At 33.6% G+C, this 19,783-nt stretch overlaps 1 protein-coding gene across 1 annotated transcript in view; it reads right to left on the bottom strand.

The window, feature by feature from the left end:
* LOC139781680 (acetylcholinesterase-like) overlaps positions 1–19,783 on the bottom strand; it is a 98,278-nt gene that overhangs the window by 24,946 nt on the left and 53,549 nt on the right. Inside the window, 2 exon segments of the mRNA XM_071720551.1 lie at positions 159–311; positions 5,725–5,867. Coding sequence (XP_071576652.1) covers positions 159–311; positions 5,725–5,867 — 296 coding nt within the window.

Genomic DNA, 19,783 nt, shown 5'->3' with positions numbered 1-19,783 from the left:
TCGTAGATCATGGAGATGTATCACCATAAAATTATTAAAATACATAATATATAATAATGGTTTGTTAATTGGTCATTAAGTCATTAGGTATCTCTTGAGACGTGCTTATTGACTAATATCTGTTCTATAACCGAACGTAACGACAGAGATAGCATTACCTGCGTGAAAAAGTAGTAGTAGACCTTCATGCCGCGATCTGCGAATAATTGCGCAAAATGTGTGGACGGGCAGATGAAGAAATAATCGCCCACGATGTCCGCTATCGCTCTCTGATTCTGATAACCATCGTTCATCCGATCCCAATCGGTATACTGAAACAAAAATCCGTACAAATTCCCATTAAAGATTATCAATTAATGTTTAAGAATTTAATATTAAACAACATGTCTAGTTTCAATTTGACACTTTTATATCTTGACCAATGTCTTACTAATTTAATGTTGCGTCAAAAGGACAATACGTAAAGTGGGCCGATTTTGGCCTAAAAAGTGTAACATAAGTTAAACATGTACTCTTATGGTTTGTGGATCGCTGAATACACGATGGTAGCATTTTTATCCGTCTAAACCCGTAGGAAAAGTAAGCAAAATTCGTCTTAAAGGAGTCAAAATAAATCACTTTTAATAATAATTCAGTTAGTGATAATTTTGTTCCAATTATTTAATTATTTGTATTATAATTTTGTTTTATTAGATACATTTTTACTAAAAATTAAAGGAATACTTCGAAAAATGAAACGTTACAGAGTACAGTATATAATACGAAAAGTAGTATAATAGGGCTCCGCAGGTGAAGGTCTACCTTAAAAAACCTAACACGCTTCTAGATGATGTGGAAGAGAGTCCACCATTTTAACATCCTTAAAACTGCACAATGTGTGCAGGTGCACACATCTGTTGAGATTTCCGATTCTCTGAATAAGAAATTGATTATCTTCTTTAATTTTTGCATCATATTAATTTCGCCATGTTAGATTTAGCATTTCTTATTTTGGAGTATTTCCTTAGTTTTTAGTAAAAAGAAAAAATAATAAAACTAAACTATAATACAAGTAATTAAATAATTGGAACAAAATCATTACTAATCGAATTACTATTAAAAATGATTTATTTCGAACCCCTTTAAGACTAGGCCAATTTTGCCCACGAATTTAGACGGATAAAAATGCTACCATCGTATTCAGTGACCCAAAAAACGTAAGAGTACATGTTTAACTTACGTTACTCTTTTTACAGGCTAAAATTGGCCCATTTTACTCATTTATCATTGAGAAAAAGAAGGTGCTAGGAAATTAAAGCATCTTCCAATGAAATAAATCTCTTTTAATGTCTCTTACAGCAAAAATATAATGACATATATAAAATATCACGAATAAATTGCGCGAGTTTGATTCATCCTATATCTCCTATCTCTCTACAGTCTTTATCATCGTAATTATTAATGAATCGTGTTTTAAAAGAAAATAGTTTTTTATCCAAATGTAACGCGATTATAGCCCGCGGGTTAAAAGAGATTACTATGGTATCGATGGTGGTTACTGGTTATACGTATCGGATCACTTTGTATCGTCAATTTCCTTCGCAATCGAAACGACAGTAAAGTGCGCGCTTTTACAAATTCATTTCGTTCGATCACTCGCGCAAGTCGCGCGTGGGCGGGATCAGCAGACGGCATGAATTTATCAAAGACACGAGTTCCCGGCGACCTTTACGCGCACTGTATGTATCATCGTAAACGAAAGGCATCCTCGCTCTGCTGGCGTGCCTTGTTCCCGGATACTTAATGAAATGTACACGGAACTCGAGGTTTCACGCAGCCATGAAACAGCCCTTGACAAAGCAACTTTGACGTGCCATTCTGCTGATCGGAAAGTAATTAGCGGTCAGCCAGCAGAATGAAGCTCTTTGAAGAGTGACATTACCTCAGTACATAACGATATCGATTTTCCCCGTAACCATAGCTGACCCGTTACGCACTATATAGAAAACCTACTGGAAGTGTCGTATTCGTTGCAAAGTGTTCGTTCCCCTTTATGAAATTTTGCGCGAGAGCACTACTACCGTCTCCACAGAGGCTACTTTGTCTCATTTTGAAAAAAAAATGAACGCAATTATTAACTATAATACATACACGTATGTATAAAACCAGTCACAATTTTTTACTATTACAAAATATTCCATGTCACATGCTCGTACGAAGATTGAAACAATATTGATCAATTGTAAGAGACAATCGTGTCTTAGCAATGTTCGCCACTTTCCAAATACACTTAGATTACACACTTACATTTGACATTCTATAGTTCTATAGTATATTCTTTATGTACAATCTGTTCATACTACTGCAGTTGTAAAAGTATTGCAATTGCGCGAATTGAAAGACCAAGCGATATACGCTGATAATTGAAATATTGAGCTATTCTCGCAATCAGTATTGGGAAAGTACTTATACATATGTGTGATGCTCACTGGGGTATCAAATCTATCTATTATAATTATATATTATTAATTTAAAACGCGCAATTTTATATGTACATCTTTTAAGAGACAAAAGAGAAACAAGGAAAGATTGAAATTTATGTTAAATAAACTTTATGCATTGCCATTATTTCCGTCTGATGTGTATACATATATGTAGGGGAGACTGGGGCTGGTTGTTACAGGGGTAGGTTGTTACAGTGCCAACGGTAGCTAACCGAAAATGTGTATGTTGTGGTATATACTCTCTAATTCCTTCTGTTTACAATAAACCTTACTTTTATAAGCTTTACAAATATTTGTGTTTTAATATTTAATCTTAAGAGGTTAGTTTTGGTGTTGGGGCTAAAAGTGACATTTTCTCGGGGCAGGTTGTGACCATATTATTACTTGGACTAAGTAAAACTTTTTTTGTAATTCGTTACAAACAATAATATTTCATTTTTGTTCGAATTAAGAAGACAAACCATGATTATTCTTAATAAAAAGTTTGAGATTACATTTGTTTTTTTGTTGTAACAATTTTCCCCGTGTGGTGTAACAACCAGCCCCTGGTGTGGGGTAAAAAGTTACATGTCTCTTTTTTCAGAATTTTTTAATTTATATAATTTCTAATGAGCGGTTAGATAAAATTATTATTAAATTTAAATCCCGATTAGTTACTGAATCTAGCAAGCCTAGATTCATTTATAAGAACAACATAATCAAAGAGTTGAGACACTTTATAGAAAAAATGTCACAACCAGCCCCGGTCTCCCCTATACATATAAAATTCGGCGAGTATGTATTGGAGTAACACTCCAGCCTTATACCTTTCACTTGGAAAAATAACTTTTGTTTTGCGCGAATTTAATTTATATGATGGCTTTCGACAAACGCGTTAATAATGAACGAATCGACGATTATGATGTAAAAGTCGTTTCGATATGAGCGATGGTGTTCCATAAATCTCACTCGTTATTTTAATTATCTCTTACTTCTTCGCTATATAATAATTATGTGTTTGCTGCTGAAATGCATATTATGCACACAACATATTCTGGAAAAAAGACTAGACTACTGGAAATCAGTTCATAGATATCACATAAATCACAAAAAGCACAATTGACACAAAATCACATAAAACAAATATTCCCGACAAAACTATCGCATGAGATATCATGGCGATTACACTTCTAGAAATGTTGACTCTCTATAGAAAAGAATGTAATGAAACCCATTATATCCATGAAATTGTCCTAATTGTTTAATACGACTGTTTTAATACGTATATATATTAATAGATATATCGTTATACAAGATAAATTTTATTAAATTAATGAAATTAAAACTTATTATGTACAAATAAGAATTCTTTCGATGATACATTGGAAATAATTTGAATTTGTGATATGAGGACGAGTGGAATAGCATTAGGTTTAATTGCAATCGTTCGTTGCTATCGAAAGCTGAAAGATTGATAAATATTCTCTTCCAAATCAAATAGAAATTTAGACTTTACTAGTCGATAGGCAGAATTGTTTCTGATTAGAAAAAAATCATGATTTGTTATATAATCACAATTATACAGGGCACTGCCATGTCTCTGATTCGCGGAAAATCCACGCGCGCGCAAAAAGATGGAAACGCGCGGAAAAAGCCGTAGAAAAAGGAATAGAGGAGCAGCGAGCAGCGAGTAGGCGTTCCAATTAACGGTTTTTCACTTTACACCCGCCCATATCTGACGCGATACGCGTCAGTGAGAAATGTACGTTTAATAATATTATATAATCATGGCCGATCTTTTTTTAGAGAAAGGAACGGATGCTGGCGTATATTTTTAACAGAATATTTTTCCATACATACGTACGTACATACATACATATTACTGCAATACTGCAATACTGCAATACTGCAATACTGCAATACTGCAATACTTGGAATCCATGATGATTCGCAACACGTATGTGCATGGGCATTTAAACAAATAGACATAGTAGAAGAAGAAGATGTAGTGCAATTTTATGTTGCTTCGAATTAACAAGGTATATTACAAATTAATTGTCATAAAAAACATAAAAAATTAAGAATTATATTTATAAAAAATTCTCTTTGTTAGAAATTATATTTGTTATAATTTCATTTGGTTACAAAAGAGAAAGAGGACGCAAACGCGCGCGTGTGTATACATATCTATCCATTGGCAAACCGTGGGAAGTTAAATTGACATCTGACATAAGTATGGTCCGTATGTTTTTCTATGCTACAAAAAAGAAGCCTGAACCGACTTAGCGACAGTTACAAGTTGAAGTTTGCTAACAAGAAGAACGCTCGAGGCCAATGAATACAGCCGAGAGCCTCAGGTCTCGCTGAGTGGTTAGTTTGCAAAAAAATATGGGTCGCAGAGTGCTGCATGCTCTGCACCTCTGGTCGACGCATACACATATATTTCTGTATGAGGAACATAATTCGAACGTTATCTCAATCCCCCGTGAAAGATCTTGCTTTGCAGAATTTAATCGCGTTTAACACTAAAACGCGCGCTTTAAAGCGCGTTCTATTTGTTCGTATAAATAAATCTATTAGGAATGAAATATTAATATTTCTCTTTACTTTGTATTTTGTATTGTACTTGTATTCTTTTTATTTTGTGATTCATTAGTTATAAACGATTAAAATAGAAAAAGTTGACGTAGAACTACGTCTTTGTCGACAGTAAGGGGGGGGGGGGTAAATTCAGGCACAGATGCAACGTTTTCTTGCAACGTTTTCCGCGAACTACTCATTTGTTAATAGACCGAATTTTAAAGAATTATATATGAAACAGGGGTAGAATTTTCCGGGAATGGCGGTGGTGGGGTTAATTTTTCGATACCGATTTTTTTAAAACTGGTTGCGTAGTTTTTTTAAAAACATCAGAGGAATCAGGGAAACTCGCTTTAAAAAATGCGATTTAAAAGAAAGAATTTGTATTCGAGGTATCGACTGCTTTTAACATTTCTCCCAAGAAAAACGCAACTCCAAAAACTGATGAAAAATTGTCATTAAATAGTAATATAATGGTAATAATAGAAATGATATAGAGGAAATACTTTTTGCGTGCATATAAAACAATATTTATATAAATGTTATGAGTAATGTTTATATATACATATATTATTTTCCAATTGTTTGTCATTATTGTATTACATTCAAGTTCGTAATATTTTATAAAAGTTTAAGAATATAATACATAGTGCGATGAACGAAAATGTACAACGAGACTTACTTGGAAAATGATGGCTTCGCGCTCGATTTGCGACATATTCTTGAAGATAGAATTGATGATGTTGAGAAACTTGTCTCGCTCCAGAAAACTGGCTTGATCTTTCTCGAAGAAGTCAATAAAGTCGTATAGAATAAAATACGTTCCTGAAACAGAAATATATGCATGCATGTTGAACGAGAGGTACATTATAAAGTTTGTAAAGAAATATTTAAAAATATATTTATAAATACATTGGAAAAAATTACAACTTTTAAATGCATAACATCTTAATTTTGAAAATTTTGATAAATCAAAATATACGAATATTTGTTTCGTCATATATAATTACGTGAGAAAAGATTACCGAATAAATTCAAAAAGATATATGGAAAGAGAATAGAACGCTTTATGTCAGCGCTTTATTCGCAGTTGGCGCGTGCTACGTTTATATTTGTCCGTATACAAGTACCGTGCTTGTACCGTACTTGGCAACTACTTGTTCGCTGTACATTACATCCAATGCCATAGGGTAATAACGAAGATAGATATTCCTAATTGCACGCACGTATAGCGCAGCACATGTAGTGCAACATTTATAGCACATTTCGTAAAAGCAAAATATCGAGAAATAATATTATTACATATATATAGATAAGAATTTTACATTTTTAAAAACGCTCATTAATTTTTGTTTTTATGAAAATTCTAAGATTCTAAAATAGGAATAACAATGGAGTAGAGAAGTATAATGAAAAATATAACAATATCAAAAATTCTAGACGCACGATTAATTTTTCGTAAAAAATTTTTTTTATATATTTCGCAATTTTGATGATAGCCGCTTAAAATCAAATGTGCCGAGACTATAGTAATGAGTAATAAATAAAGATTGTTTATTTTTTAATTAATTGATACCTAAATTAATTCCTAATTATATCAAATTAATTCCTAAGCGTATGAAGAAGGTATATGTTATAAAAACATATGTAACTCTTATATTAAGTTGTGCTGCACGTGTGTGTGTGTGCGTGTGTGTGTGAGAAACATATATAAAATTTATTAAAATCGAACGGCAAAATCGAACACACTGTCATGCATTTCCTTGTTAATACACTCAAGTTGTACACAGTTGACAATTTGTTCCGGTTTGGCAACTCATGTGCACACGACGCAACTACTGGGAGCGTTAGTACAACAAAAGTGTGAGAAACACGATTTCAGAATGCTTCAGCTTGATTTAATGAAAAAAGTTGACTACCCGGCGTTATCATGCATTCTTGACTGTACGGTGTGAAACCCCGGATTTTCGGCTGCTTACACGTGCACAACGCGGAAACTTCATCCTCTTCTGGCGAACGAGAGTGTTGCCTCGACCGTGCTACCGTCTTTCAGATCGTGTACAGTACGGAGACTTCAAAGAAAGTGCTCCTTGGAAAGAAAATGTAGTTTTCCATTATAAAGAATTTCCTGTTGGACAATACGTACAACGATAATAGGCTGCTAGTCCTGACATTTATACACATTCTTTGAGAATTAAGACATATGATGGCGTCTCGTATTACGTATATACAACAATCTGTTGCCAAGATTAATTATTATAATTACTATTATATGTCACATAAGTGTGAGTAAAATAAATTAATTTTTACAATAATTATTGATTCAAAATATCCAAGAAATAAATTTAGCAGCTATCTGCGCTGTTATTTGCGCGCGCGCGCGTGTGTGTGTGTGTGTGTGTGTGTGTGTGTGTGTGTGTGTGTGTGTGTGCGTGCGTGCGTGCGTGCGTGCGTGCGTGCGTGTGTGCGCGCGCCTTAAATTATTTCCAAAGTTGTTTTTAATAGCCTTAAATATCACTTACTTTTAATTAATATGATATGCTAATAATTGATTTGTGTGTTATACGTACTTGTAATCATATAGGTAAGCCAACTTTATTTATTCTTGTGCTATATTTGATAATTCCGGAGTGTCATTCAATCTCAAACAAGACAAAAATATTAAATTTTAATAAATTTATTATGTGGATATATGTATTTCCTGGCCCAACATTAATAATTTGCATAGGTACACCTATGCGCTAACGAAACTCCCTTGGTTCATACATGCATCTAAGTTTCTGTCTGGAATTATGCCACCATGACTCATGTCAGAATCAAATAGGTTCATTTTGCGCTCATTACTTGGTTTCCGCAAATATGTTAATGACACTTGTACATACTTATGTAAAAATGTGCAATAAATGTTAATATTTAACTTTGTTTATATTAACTTTTAACATTTAGCGTATTATCTTTATGTACCAGAAATTCTATTTTCAACCAAGAGATAAATTATTTCGCCTAAAAGCAAAAGAAATCAATATCATTCTATTATTCCATCATAAACCGTAACTATATTTAACCGACTGACTTTTTAGATGCTATTTAATTCTTCTAAAAAACATTTATTATATTTATAATGCACATATTTATTTTTTATTCAAGAAAAGATTGCATAACTTTAATTTTTTTCTAATAAATATAGTTATATTAACTAAAAAGATTTAAAAGAAATGTGAATTAAGGAATAATAAATAAAATTCAGCGAAATTTTTAAGTCGTAAAAGATTAAGATCACACACAACTGATAATAGAAATATTACTACTGTATATTCAAAACAGAATTATTTAATTTCTTTATCAAAAACAGTTTTACTTGAAATTCTAATCAAAGCATATTTCTATATTTCTTGTTTTGTACGAAAGTTTATGTTTAAATACCTATTTCGTTAGTTATATGCAAATAATATCAATTGAGAAATTCCAAATTAAATATAACAATTATATAATTATTTAATGTTCCTAATTGTTTAGCGATTGGTATAGTAATATTATTTAATTCACAAACAGTGCAATAATTTAAATATTTTTGTACATTTTTCCTTGTGTATAAAAATGTCGATTTTCCATATACCCAAAATTGAAAGATCCAAACACTTTCTCATAATCCTGTAATGCAGCTATAATTCCGAAGAGCAATCGCAGCAATCTTTTATAACCTATAGCGATAAAAAAGTGTTTTATATTCATAGTCATACATCAAGGTATTTTCTGTTTATCTTTATATATATATAAAAATAAGAGACTTCTACCCTTTCATAAATAAATGGGCTATATAGGATAATATGCTGTGGAATAAAACGCGCGGCGATTCTGTTTTCCTTCGTCATCATTCTCCCCCTCCCCCTTCCCCCCTCCTTTCTCTCTCTCTCTCTCTCTCTCTCTCTCTCTCTCTCTCTCTCTCTCTCTCTCTCTCTCTCTCTCTCTCTCTCTCTCTCTCTCTCTCTCTCTCTCTCTCTCTCTCTCTCTCTCTCTCTCTCTCACTCACTCACTCTCTCTCTAAGCGAAAGAGATCAGGCTAAAAGAGAATATATCTGCATGTACTTACACCACAAACAATGTCAAAAATCACCAAAAAAGAAAGACCACGAATAGATAATAAAGAGATTAAACTCTGCCAAAATAAAAGTAGTACATTTTTTAAAACACGCATTAATGAAGAAATCTCTTTGCATTTCGGTCATTTTAATTACTTTTCTGCCAGGATTTTAACGTACTGAGAACTTTCATTAATTTAAGCATAATTTTGCATTTTGCATACGTTTTGCGCAATTTCTACAAACGTCTTGGAAATTATAGCAAAAATTAATTTAATTTATCTATCCGAGAAATGTGTGCATCAGTAAAGCTTCAATAAAACAAAGAAATTGGGAAAAGAGCGAATACGTATGTTGCTAGATTTCACTAAATATTGATATTCGCATCATTTATTTTATCGTAGTGTATAATTATGTCATGTAATTTGTTTCATTTTTTAATCGTAATATATATGCTAGAATCACAACATTGACAAATTGTTGGTCGAGCGAGGACGTTAATAATCACTCCTCTTTGAAAGCAGTACTTTGAGTAATAAATACAAATGTATATATAAAAGTTATAAACAAAATAAACATTGAAAACGAATGTGTCATTGAATAAACAAATGCAGGAGAGGAAAAAGGGAACTTATAATAATAGAATTTCCTAATCGACGCTTCGAGTGACGAGTGTATGCGAGGAAATTACGAATTCGATTACAAGACACTTGTAAAAGGGCAAAAAAATTGATATATTTTAAATACATTTTATTCTTTCTTTTAATAATGAATGCATAAGCAAATTGGAAATTATTAATTAACGCGTCGGATGCATACAAGAACAATTTAGAGTTAAATTACAAATTCTTGAATTCGTACGCGCACGCCAACATTTCAATCGCTTCGAGAGAATTCCCAGACTGGTTGCAGGTGAATAATGGTACATACGATACTTTCTAAATAAACGGGTCGAGTATTTCGTAGTTTCTCTGCTATATGTAACAGTACTTTTGGGAATTTGCCGACACATGGATTTCTATGCATATGTGTTGAACTTAATTTGAGATTTACATTGGTGCTCTTTATGCAACTGTATTATATACAATCATATGTCCGTGTGCATTTAATGCAACATATATACTACAAGTGTATATATATATATTCAAAAAAGATAAAGATAAGATGTCAAATACATTGCGTCTGTCGAGTTAAGATTATTATATAGGAAAGAATGTTTAATATAATGAAACAGTAATCGAAGATAAATGAGAGAATCAATTTCTGCATCATGCGCGATTTGATGTACCGCGATCGGCTATGGCTAATTCAAAATAGTTTATTGCATGAGATTGATTATTATCGATTAAAGGATATTCATAACTTATTAAAAATATGATATTTATTCCGTAGCCATACTTGGACATAGAATGAATAACAATAGAATAAGATTAATAGAGCATAAATTTAATTACTATATTTACACACACATTAGATAATTTCATCGAAATAACACATGGCTATATCTTTTAGACGCGCGCACGCGTGTGTGAAAGTGTGTATGTGTGTGTTTTTCTTTTTGTTTTCTTTTAACAAAGACGAGCAAAGATACATTCCTGAAAGAATTGTGTCATTCATCGACCAGAGGCTGTCCAAAAGTGAAATTAAATCTTTTCAGAAATAAACTTTTCAATCAAGGCACTAGTCATTAATCAAGGATGCGAAATACTCTCTTTGAATGTAAGAAAAGTCATGTCCAACTTTCTTTAAGTGCATAAAAATGAGTTTTACTTTTATGGAATTTGTATTCTTTAGTGTTAAAGTGTAAGTAACTAGATATAGAGTTTTAATTATAATAATAACGAAAACCTAATATCTTAAAATCCAAAATGTTTTAGTCGTGTGTTAGACGAATCAACCATTATAAAGCGTTAAAAACGATAGAATCGCAGAATGCTTACAAAAAAATAAGCACACTAATCATCAATCATATATTGCATTATCAATGATGACAGATGACAGAAGATATTAGTACTTATAAAAAATGGGAAAAGGTATCACTGCGTGATTTTCCATGTGAGACACGTGCGCGAGACGTGCGTGAAATTTATTTCTTCGAGAACCGCTGGAATCCAGTTTTACGTCTGATGCAGTCGACGCGTGTCGCAAGCGACGATCTCGCGAACGATGCTGTTCTTTTCCTTTTCTCTCTCTCTCTCTCTTTCTCTTTCACCACGAAACAGTGTATACGCAGGACTGCGAGTGAATGTGTCGCGGAGCGGAGATCCTGTTTAGTTTACCAGAAACTACTGTATAGTAATATTGCGTCTGACAACAAAGCTGGAAACCGAGTTGACTCGCTCGAGGTGGTTTTTGTTTCGGACCTTCAGTTTCCAGGTTAATGGACACACTTCGAGCAAAAAAGATGTGGAACTGGGCTAACGAATTGACAATCCTGACGAACACAACATTGCGTTGCCGTGATTTCAACGAAATGATATAGCTTCAATAAATTATTTATTTAATGACGCGACGCAACGCACATGCACTAAAATAAAAGACTACAATTCTACTCCATACACATCTTTTGTATCTTTGATGCATACAGGATGTTCCCTCAAATGTAATGATATTTTCATTAATTTCTGAACCAAGTTAGAATCGAGTTTTTTATTAAAAATATAATAAGAATATCAAAACAGGAACTACCACTGGAAGTATAATATTGTCCATTTACTACATTTAATATCTTTATAATTAATTCTCAAATTATAAATTTTTTTAAATTAATAGTCCGCTAAAAATTCAACGATAAGATCTTTTTACAATTTTGCATTTCTAAAGCTTAGAAAGCTGTCAAAGATTCATCTATTTCCATTTGCTCATAACATTTCGCGATATTTCTTTATTAAGAAAATATCAATCTCAAATTGATTAGAGAGAGAGAGAGAAGAGAGAGAGAGAGAGAGAGAGAGAGAGAGAGAGAGAGAGAGAGAGAGAGAGAGAGAGGGAGGGAGGGAGAGAAGAAGAGAAATCAATAAAAAATAGGTTAAAAAATCGTTATGCTCCTTGTATACTGTAAGATTAATATTTCTCTATACCTGATAGCGATAATCACATGTGAAGAGATATAATTAAAAAATGAAAAAGTGAAAAATAAATATGTATTATGTATAATATATTTTATATCAAAAAATCTTCAAGAAATGTGCTATAAAACAATCTAATTAATAAATAATTAATAAGGGGGGTTTATCATAAATCATAAAATCATATTAAAGCATAAAATAAATTAATGCAAGAAATCTTATACGTAATATGCGTGCCAACTGCCTTATATATTATACATATACGAACTACATAATATTGGTACCCATTCATATGGACATCAATTTTATCCAATGACTATAATCTTATAATTACTGCTTACAATTCGCGCGCGCGCGAAAATATCTCAAATCGTCCCTCTGACTTTAAATTATAGTCTGAAACAATAACTAATTGCTCTCTCGATACAACCGTATGCAAGCGACGACCTATTTGTGTACAAATTAAACCAGGAAATCTTATCGATGGGAAAAATTATCGGTCAACTTTGACGTGGAATATGCGGAAGGATTTAGAGAGAAGAACTATTTGGTCGTAAGAGAAATCGGACAGATTCGTGGCTCAGGAACAAAACGGCATCGAGACTCGACCGCAAACACCAACATAGCATTACGGACTCCACGGACTCCGCTCGGATTGACTTTCAAGAGAAAAGCCGTTTTAGCAACAGCAAATTCAAGCATTTGCGGTGTACCTGTAGCTACCCAAAATGGTAACGAATTAAGATTAGATAACGTCAAGTTTGCGCAGTATTCGAGAATTTCTTTATCATGCATGTATAAACTAATGTAAAATTTTAATTCGATAAAATTACTTTGATAAAAATAAGAAAGAATCTTTTATATGTATATATATATATATATATATATATATATATATATACATATCAATCTCTTTGTGATTCGCAATTTTATCACTACAAGTCCAACGATTTGTAATGATATAATAAAATTTATTAAAGTAATTCTTCAAAATACTATATGTTAAAACATATAGTAAATGTAATATATATACAAAAATAGATTGGAAAAGGCTGTAAGGGTCACACGTGGATCACGATGCGTTTAAATATTATAATGATTTATTCATCAAGTTCCAAAAATCCAAACGTTTCGGCTCCTGTCCGAGCCATCTTCAGTGGTATAATATTAAAGACAATAATAAAATGTTCTCCTTAACAACATGGCGAGTTTACTGTTTCCAAATTTTACAGAAACCTAGTGAGACTACAAGGTCCAAATCAAGTAGTCTGGAGAAAGAATACATCGCAGAGTCAAATAAAATGGTATGAACATATAGCAAAGGAAACGATCTATACAAAGAGAACTGTACGAGGAGATCCCGTCGACACGACGCACAACAACCAAAAAATCTAATAAATATACGTATCGAAATCTAATAATAAGTTGAGAAAATAGGTACTAACGACATTCATAATCTCAGCTTTGAAAAGTATTATAAACAAGATATGTGTCATATATATATATATGTGTCCTCGAATGTTTCTGACCGACTAGCTCTCAAAGATTCCAGCGCTAGGAGATCCACGGCCATTAGCAACTAACCGTCTTCTTAAAATACATGCGCATTGCATAATCATAAGGAGAGATCATCTATCCGGTTCGTACCGAATAAGCGAAGCGGCAGCTCGTGCAATTGAAGGTCAATGTAAAATAAAGAATTCACTGGTGCTCTCCGAATCTAATATGCGCGGAAGCATACTTCCATCATCGAAGATGGGTCCGATGCAAAAGAACTCAATTACGAGCAACTCCCTGAGGCTCAGCAGAGGAGAGGAGAAGAAAGGAGCTTTAGCCGCGCGTGCGATTCCAGCGCGATTTCAAGCTTGACGAATAGCTAGGAAGAGGAAAAAGGTAGACGGAGGCGAAGGTAGCTAAGAGAAATAAAGATAGACAGAAAGAGAGAGAGAGAGAGAGAGAGAGAGAGAGAGAGAGAGAGAGAGAGAGAGAGAGAGAGAGAGAGAGAGAGAGAGAGAGAGAGAGAGAGAGAGAGAGAGAGAAGGCGCAAAAGAAGGTGTAAGAGTCGAGCTTCGACGGTGATGCGGTGGTTGCACGCAGGGATAAAAGAGAAGGGTGGAAAGAGAGCTCGAGCAAAGAGTGGCAGGCAGGGGCCACCACGACCTCGTCTGCCTGCTTCTACCTATCTACCCCCAGGCTCACCCATCTCTATCGATTCAACACCACCAACTTGTTAGCTATCTTCGCACTGCCGAAGCCATCGACAGTCTTGCTGTGTTCACTCGAAATGACAATTAATCCTTAAGTAAATCCATCGATATGCGATAATGACGAATAATCGTCGAATAATCAGAATATATCCATATTATGATATAAGCGTTTCTTCTATGCTCTGTTACTTTTCTTCAATCTTATTTCGGCTGCTTTATAACGATAAGAAGTATGACACTACCTATCTTTCCCATTTAGTTCAATGCACGCGATTATCCAATAGCATACGCTAACTTGGTTTTCTCCCAAGTTCCCTCCGATGCGATGCGAGGAACAGGCTAATATTAAATCCGAATTTATCGGCTGAGAACAAAACGCGCGATGGAAAACGTGAATATACGCACGCTCATAAACACAGATTAGATTTATTCCTGATAGCGTAAACGCTTTGTCACGTTCTATACGCAAAGGCTGGATTCTTTGTCCGCGTGAATTTCACATTCGTCGAAATTCACTCCCTTACCCCTTCTCTCTTATTTTGATCTTTTTCAATTTGCAGTCACGACAACGTTCGCACATTATTCACAATTCCGTTGATTCTTACAGCTCGTCTAATATCGCATTGGCATATCCTAATTGAGACAAAATCACAGAACAAACTCTTGATCTTTTGTTCGTCAAGTGCGAGAAAATGGAATTTGCTTACGAAAACAAAAATAAACTATATAATTATTATAAATTATATAACTCGACAAAGTAAATTGATATATGTTTCGATACGAATTAAGCTATCTAATATCGAGATTGTTCGTTTTATGTAAAAAATTTTAAATAAATCGGAGGTTAAAATGTAATTGTATTATTTTCTTATGATAATCAATTGAACTATGACCAAAGTAGATATCTTATTTTTCGACGAAATTACTATACTGGGTTACTGCAAAGGATTAAAATAATTTATTTCAAGGAATACTCAATCACATAACTGCAAGAAGGAGGCCATCAAATTCCTTAGGGAGATATTTTACCAGAAAAGAAAGTAGGTCAGGGATTCTGAGAGTTTTCTCACCTTGAGACTGTTGCTTCGGCAAACGGCCAGGAGAAATAGCAAGAGCTATAACAATAAGTACATTGTTTTTCCCCTCTTCAGCACGTTTCCATTTCTACATCTCATTTCCCCTCACAAATTTCGTGTTGCCAAAATCAACCATTTTACTGCGCAGCACCATTATTCTTACGGCTCTGTGCCCTTACAGTTCTGTGTTCTAATTAAATACATATATTTCCTTTCACTTTGAATAATAAAATTTCATCAAACAATAAATCATAAAAGGCAAGTGTAACGAAAACATATACAGTGCTTTTGCTGTAATAAAGATCATAATTTTTTTAATTTTCTTGCAGATAATCAGTTTATCTTGCAGATACTTCAGACTTAAATTTAATTATAAAATAATTTTTTATTGTCCCCTCTTTCTCTAAAAGACATTCATCCCACTTTTTTGCTCAAAAAGTAAAAATTTGCACATCATGGATTTGGCCTTACGATATATCATTTGTTATGCTTACCATAAAAATGCCTACTTAGCTATGATGACATTTGAACCGGGAAAATGCTACAAGTATTAAAATAGAATAAAATTTGAAAGAGACACGTAAGTGTAAACAAAATTAAATTGTAACACTTATGTAATTTATATATATATGTGTGTGTATATATATATATATATGTGTATGTATATACAGGGTGAGTCTTAAAAAAAAATCTTCCAGACGAAAGTTGTACCGCCTGAAGGAGGACAAATAATGGTAAAATCAATTTTCGTCACATAAAGCCTAGGTCATCACCATTTTTTAAAATAGAATTGTACGATTTTTTTTACGTAATATGATTCTTCTAGTTATTCTGCATACAAAAGTATTAAAGTAGAGGTATGAAAAAATTAATAGTTTATGAGATATTTTATATTTTATTCTAGCACATTTTGACACGAAATATAAAATATCTTGTACTGTATTTATTTTTTGGTAACTGTACCTTAACACTATTATGTACAGAATAATAAGATGAATCAATTGATATAAAGAAAACATATATAGTGCTTTTCAAAAATGTATGCAATTTGCAATATGCAACTACATGTCTTTTCTGAAAAACAACTGTGTATTTTCTTTACACGAATTAATTCAGCTTATTATTCTATATATAAAAGTGTTAAGATACAGTTAGCAAACTCACACACACACACACACACACACACACACGCGCGCGCGCGTACACCCACATCCACACGTACACGCACAAAATCTTCATAAAATTTTCTTATTATGCTACTAAAACTCTTTTAGTATTCTATCATAGAAGATTGAAAAATTATTGATATAATTCTATGACGTTAATAATAAAAAAGTATATTAACATATAAATTACAATTGCTCTACATACACATTTATCTGAAAAATATAAACCTTTAATTCTAATAGAATAATTTTATTTTTGTCAACACATGTCTGCTACTTTGTTTCTTAAATAATCAATAAAATGTGACATTAACAATATTTTTCAACGTTTTTATTTTTTAACCCTAGATAAATATTTAGCAATGCAGCACAACCATGTTTATTAAAGAAACACAAATGTAGATATGCGCATCTCTTGTTAACGGAGCTTATGGAAATACAAATCTCAAACTTTAAATTCCAAACCATGTTTGTCATGGAACATCAAAAAATATATAAAATATAATCTGATCATGTATTTGTAAAAAAAAGTACATTTTATATATGTATATACTCGTATTACATTTGTTTGTCCTACATAGCCATTAGCATTTTATGATATGATAGAAACATGAACCTGTAAATTCTAAAGAAGCATGTAAGCATGTCGCTCCGTTTAGTGAGAATGTTTTTGCTAAAAATTGGGAAATTTTGTTCAAACGAAAGGTGTTCGCACTCAGAATCACGAAACGATCGAAGCTCGCGAGAAGCGCTTGTAATACGAGCTAACTAGTTGGTCGGTATGCCCGATACGTCAGCAATGCGATTGAGGAGTGGAAACAAGCGGGACGCTATGTTTGAGTAGATAATGAGGAAATGATAGGACGCCGTCGCGCCGCACCGCACCTGGCAGCCCCCGTTGCTCAGGTCACTGTGCATATACCCACCTGTTCGTCCTTGTATATACGCGTATGTGTAGGAAGCTCCGCCGCGCCGGATGCCTACTGCCTAGAGCAGACTACAGAGCGAGCGAGGGAAGTGAGAGGATGGACGCGCACAGACACAGAGGGTGGTTTGTCGAAGCATTTACATGCGGCTTCACCTCGTACTCTCGTGTGTCGTGCAAGTCGCGCTACATTTACACGCCGCGGCCGTAGGCTTACCACCCAAGCAAAGTAAGATTTATGCGACGATTAGGTGTAATCCTTCGCGCATCGCTACAACTTGATGAAAGAACATATTACGGCAACCGATATTGAAAAATAGCATGCAAAAACGGTAGTAGCGGTCGTCGGGTAAAACAAACATAGCGAGATAAAATTTATATATAATATCTTACAATTAAAATATATCAAGACAAATCTAAAACTTTTGACGATGTAAACCGTGTAATTTTTGACCTCCATGTGATTAGTATAAGAAACTTGTTTGGTGAGATTCTAATTAGAATAATTGTATTTACATATCCACTACGATCTAAATTCATGTCAAATATTTGCATTAAATATGCCCATTTAATTTTATCTGACAACGAGTTGCGCGCACACATACGCACACGCACGCACGCACGCACGCACGCATACAGAGGCATACAGAGAGAGAGAGAGAGAGAGAGAGAGAGAGAGAGAGAGAGAGAGAGAGAGACGTTTCTTCTATATTTAATAATGTATCAACAGAGTTATTAATAAGAAGAAGAGGGAGAGAGATAACGCTTCATTTAAATTGTCTTTAAAATAGTATATAATATATGCTGTCTTATGTATTATAAAACAAATCGTTTTATATTTACAAAATTATCGCGAGAATATTCTCTCATCATTCTCGCATTAGCCGATCAAATTTACTGCAGTATACAACGGAATGAAAGTGCCCAAGTAATTCAATGGTCACGACATTTTATTTCCTGACGTTTCTGATATTTTCTGATATAAACGTTAAAAAAAATATTACTCGGTATTGTACCGTAACCGTAAACTCACGACGAAACTCTCTTGACGCTGCATTAGCGACTGATTTTCGATCAAGCTCGAAGATGCGGAATCTCTCAACGAGAATTACATTGGTCGACATTGTTTAACGCAGCATACCACGCCAACGTGGTATACCTACACGTGTACAAAATCGTTGATATCTCACCAGAATGTCTCGATGCCGTGTATGTTCACGTTTACGCGAGAGTATGTATATGTATATGTACCTACGTAGGAACGTGTATACCCAGGACGAATCGTCGATGCATGAACAAATATGCCAGTGTCTCCCTTTGTTTGCGATTCATCTAATTCCAGATTCCAGACTCTCTCCACAAAGTTCGTTACTGAAGATGATGACGAGGGATGTTAAATTGAACTACCTTAACCCTCGGTGTAAAAAGCGCTTATCGCGCTTGCAGTGTTAAATCCGTTGCTTTAAGCTTCCGATAAGGCATCAGTGAAAAAGTAAGAAAGCAAGGTTTCGCTCCGCAAGTAAGTAAACTAAGAGTCCGTCTGATAAGCGAGAGTAATTATTTAGTATGTATATAAGGTATTTCGTGCGGGTTAATCGCGCGACTGTGCAGCAAACGCGAGAGTGCTTGATTGTGAGTCGCGATTACGTTAAAAAAAAAAAAAACATGGTAAGGTAAAAAGTTGGATGACTACGTTGATGCTGTCTTTGTACAGAGTATTCATCAAATCACGATACAATGTACAACCGGCGAGCAGACGGTTTTCTGTAAAAAGCAAGAGAATATATACAACAAAATAGCATAATTTCCGCGAGATAAGTAATTATTTTAATATGAAAATTATATTTATTATAAGTAGTCTTTATATTTAATTATGCGTTCGCATTGGTAACTGTTACATTCGATGTCTGTCATTCGTAGTATATTACCGATATAAAGATTTCATTTGTTCGATAAAGAATAATGTTCTAAGTAAGTTGACAACCGTATTGAAAGACAAATTGGTTGAAATAAATTACAGGAAATTATAAAAAACGATAAAAAAAAGTAATGATCAAATTCGATTTGGTAAAAAATGTAACTCCTGTACTCTTTCAAAGTTGGAAAGCCTTGGGATAAGAAAATTTTCTGCATAAATTGATTGCTAAAGAGTAAAATACGTAAATGTACAAAAAAATGTCTTCATCCTTATATCACATTATTTATGTACATTATAAAACG

This window comes from Temnothorax nylanderi, unplaced genomic scaffold, assembly GCF_030848795.1.
Source record: "Temnothorax nylanderi isolate EJ_2023f unplaced genomic scaffold, tnyl_v1.0 TNYL_tig0354_pilon, whole genome shotgun sequence".
Lineage (NCBI taxonomy): Eukaryota > Metazoa > Arthropoda > Insecta > Hymenoptera > Formicidae > Temnothorax > Temnothorax nylanderi.
Note: the sequence above shows the minus strand (reverse complement) of the source record. Positions and strands in the feature narration are given on the sequence as shown.